Source organism: Drosophila virilis, chromosome 5 (genome assembly GCF_030788295.1).
Source record: "Drosophila virilis strain 15010-1051.87 chromosome 5, Dvir_AGI_RSII-ME, whole genome shotgun sequence".
Taxonomy (NCBI): domain Eukaryota; kingdom Metazoa; phylum Arthropoda; class Insecta; order Diptera; family Drosophilidae; genus Drosophila; species Drosophila virilis.
The window spans coordinates 12,527,200-12,530,906 of NC_091547.1; the positions used below are offsets into that span (position 1 = coordinate 12,527,200).

Consider the following 3,707-nt stretch of genomic DNA (forward strand, 5'->3'; position numbering starts at 1 on the left):
ACCCATAGGTAGCAGCTGTTGAGAGCTGTGGTCACACTGTCTACCCAAGCCGCGTCAAATTTGTTATTGTTAATTTGTATTGTTTAAAACATGTCGCAACCGGCCAGAATGCCTGTATCAGAACCAAATATTGAAGAAGCCTTCAAAAGGCACAGCCCAATTGCGGGTAAAGTAAAAGCGGAATACGATAAAGCGCTTATGGAAATCTTTGCAGACATGGGGCAAGTTGTAATCAAATTTGAATTGCAAGCGTCCATACTGTTATTAATATGTATTTACAATTTCAGTGCCATGTGCTTGGAACCGTTTGCAGCAATTCTATTGGAGCATGAGAACACTATCCTAAACAAGGATACTCTAATCGAACGTGTACGCGCGAGAATGAGCCAGGCGTTGCCCAAGATAAACGATCATTTTTTTGTGTCCAATGATGTTGGCAAGAAGTTGATTACCATGGAGGTGCTTAAGGAAAAGTTTGAACCCTATAAAGGCACTAGCTGGTGAGTTCTGAAAACAGCTGCTTATTAGCTTGCTATAACAATCAATAACCTAATTTTTAACAATTGCAGGAACGTTCATAAACTGACGCCAGAGGAACGGACACGGCCGGTGCGCATGCGCCTCATGGATTCCAGCATTCGATTTATCCAAAAGCAAATAGTTTCTCAGGAAAAGGCTATTGGGGTCAGTTCTAGTACAAATCTATTATGGTCTGATGGTATACATTAAATATGTTTTTCCTCAGATTGCCATGGCAAAGAGCAGAGAGAATCGCGAACGTATACAAAGCATTCAGAACGAACGCGTTAAACTTTACGCCCTGATGCATCAGCAAACGGGGTATTACAAGGAAATGAAACCAAAATTAATGGAACTTACGAAACTAATGATAGATAATGATAAGTAGCTAATAAGTTAAGCTTATGTGTATATTCTGCAATACGAAATATATTATGTAAAATAAACTTTACTTAATATTTTTCAATTATAAATTCAGCCAAACTATCGAAAATTGGAATCAGTCGACGGATCGATTATCATAACAGCCCTTTCAAATGATTAACAGCTCCTGCTGTTATCCTAACAGCCTCTGTACGAAACTCATAATTCGCTGTAAATGTTCAAGCTTGTCATTATAACTTTTTCGTCGTGCCGAGCAACTCGTCTGGCAGACAGATTAGGACTTGCACTTGGTTTTCTTTTTTTTTTTTGGAAGGACCAATTTAAAATCGAATATAATTGCGATAAGTAAAAGGCTTAAGCTTTTTTCAGTAGTGTACTAATTTATTTTTCTACTAGTTCTGTGCTTGAATTATAGTGCAATTTTCTATTGTCAAAAGTATCGCTAGTTTTTCGGCTGTGGTCAGTGTCAATTCTTTTTTTTTATTTTTACAAGTATTGCACTTTTCACGGCCGGAAAAATTGAGATTCCATTTAAAACACAAGATTGCGCACAATTCAATTAATATGTGCAAGCTATATTTTTCAGGCCGTGTCTAGTGTTGTTCAATTCCCGCCATGAAAAGTTAAAGCTGGAAAAACTAGTGCGTCCGCATGACCATTTTAAGGACGGTATTTGTGACAATATGTGCAGTTAAATCAATTTGTTTAGCATATTGCACATCTCCCGGCCTAAAAATGAACCGTGCTCTCTTCGATATATGGAACATTAAAACAATTTGGTAAATACTGCGCATAGCCTTGCGCCTTATGTAATCATTTTTAGGCCGTGCTCTGTGTGAATATGTTTTTAACTATAATCATATTGCACATCTCCCGGCCTATAAGTGTAGATGCATAATTCATCAAATATAAATATAAATGTACTGCGTGTATGTATGTATGTGTTGAAGAGCATAGTCCCGTTAGGACGACGATCGGCTTTAATGGCAGCAAGTGCGAGCGAGACGAACGAATGGCGCCGAGCAAAGTCTGTTTTCTAGGAATTTGGCGTTAACTTTGTGCCGTCGAACTTTTTCTGCTTATGCTTTGGTTTCTCTTTCGCAAGCATCTCTCTCTGTGCTTAATCATTTTCTTCGATGCTTTTGCATGTATGTGTGTATATTCGTACATAGGATTATTGAAGGTGCAATGTGTTTTGTCTGTAGCAGCGATTTGCTGTAGAATTTTTTATAATTTTGTGCATCTAATTTAACATTAATTCATTAATTAAGAGCAATACAAATTAATTGTATTTAGGCTAAGTCGAGTATATTTTCATTATTCGGCAGAAATGCAAGAATTTTAATTTTGGCTGAAAATAGCCGCGGAAGCCGCAAGAGTTTGAAAATTTAACGTTTTTATTTAGCTGGCGCCATCTAGTGTACTTTTTATTTGCACAACCATCGGCATGGGCGTAACGTGCATTAAGCAAAGACAGCAACCGAATTCTATGTTTCGCACGGATAACAGGGCACAAAGAGAGAAACATTTTTTTTAACAGAATTTAAAGTTCGCGCTTAGCTTGGATAAAAATTGATCGTAAAAAAATATAATACTTATTTTCTATATTTTGCTTAATAAAAATAAATGCTAGAGTACCTTATTTTTTAATATGTGGGGCTTATCTTTACATTTCAGATTAAGTGACAAAGCATAACTTTAATTGAAAATTGTTTTAAATGGATTTATTTAGCAATTGTAGTTTAGGTTTAATTAATTGTGTTGTATAAAACATGGTTTAGTGCTCGCTTAAATATAATAAGCAAATTTAATTAGCGCGCATCGTTGACTGCATTTATTTGCACGTCATTTACCGTTGCTGTTAGCCGCGACCCCTCGTTGCCCACCGTCCCTGTGGCTTCACTGGCCAGCTGGCCTAATGATAGGCGCAGAGCTTTTGGCACATCAGCTCCACTGCCCATTGGCTTGGAAATCTAACAAGTGTGTGTGTGTGTGTGTGTTGCCTGAACAATAAAAAAACAGTGCGCTTTAGTGGAGGAGCACGCGCGGCCAACAAGTGTGAAATTGAGTGCATATAACATGGCATAATGGTTTTAGGTCCGGTCCAAGCACCGATGCTTGTGCCTCAACTGGGCTGAACTGCGCCAAATGACCACCAAAAGAACGGTTCTGCCTGCTTGAAGGTGTTGCAAAGCGTCAAAAAGCGGAAGTCAGTTCAGTACAGTGAACTCCAGTGTAGCAAAGTTTCGGTGTCTGATATAATTTGATGCATTCTTAGATTAGCTGAGCTGACTGAGAACCTGCTGCTGCTGCTGCTGCTGGCGACAACAATTAAATGTTTGCTTTGACAGCAACAACTAAAACCAACAATGGCGCCAATGTCAGCGGCTGCACCAGCAGCAACAATAACAAAGGCCATATTATGTAATTGCTTGCAAAAAAACTGCGCTCCCACAATTTCTCATTTAAGTCGTTTGCAGCCGGCTGATTTTTATCACACACATTCTATCAGTGTGCTGAGTGTGTTAGTGTGCATGGCTGCCGCAAGCTCGCTCTCCTCTCTCACTCTCTCTCTCCCTCTTTCAAAAGCTTTTGACTGCATAAATTATTTCGTGCTGTTAATGTAATCAAGTTGAATTTGCTTAAAAGCAAAATATGTATATGTTTAGATATAAATATATTCTCGTTTGTCGAGCTTAGAGTATAACAACTCTTTGGGCGCCCCGCGCTGCGCCTCAAGAAATTCAGTAAGCGCTGCACAGTGGCCACATTGGCCCAGCGATGCGAACAAAAAAAGCAAAAGA

The 3,707-nt window shown here is 38.8% G+C and overlaps 1 protein-coding gene across 1 annotated transcript; it reads left to right on the plus strand.

Annotated features, from left to right (window-relative positions):
- The first annotated feature begins 25 nt into the window (after window positions 1-25).
- Nnf1a lies at window positions 26-970 on the plus strand. The gene is made up of 4 exons (XM_002050167.4): window positions 26-221; window positions 288-500; window positions 570-684; window positions 746-970. The coding sequence occupies exons 1-4, from the start codon at window positions 91-93 to the stop codon at window positions 905-907; spliced, it is 621 nt and encodes a 206-aa protein (XP_002050203.1). The 5' UTR covers window positions 26-90; the 3' UTR covers window positions 908-970.
- The last annotated feature ends 2,737 nt before the right edge of the window (window positions 971-3,707 follow it).

Bases quoted from the DNA above. Each gene is read 5' to 3' on its own strand.
- Nnf1a (XM_002050167.4), top strand. From the start codon at position 91: ATGTCGCAACCGGCCAGAATGCCTGTATCAGAACCAAATATTGAAGAA. The intron at 222-287 runs GCAAGTTGTAAT...TTACAATTTCAG, and splicing joins GAAATCTTTGCAGACATGGG to TGCCATGTGCTTGGAACCGT. The intron at 501-569 runs GTGAGTTCTGAA...TAACAATTGCAG, and splicing joins CCCTATAAAGGCACTAGCTG to GAACGTTCATAAACTGACGC.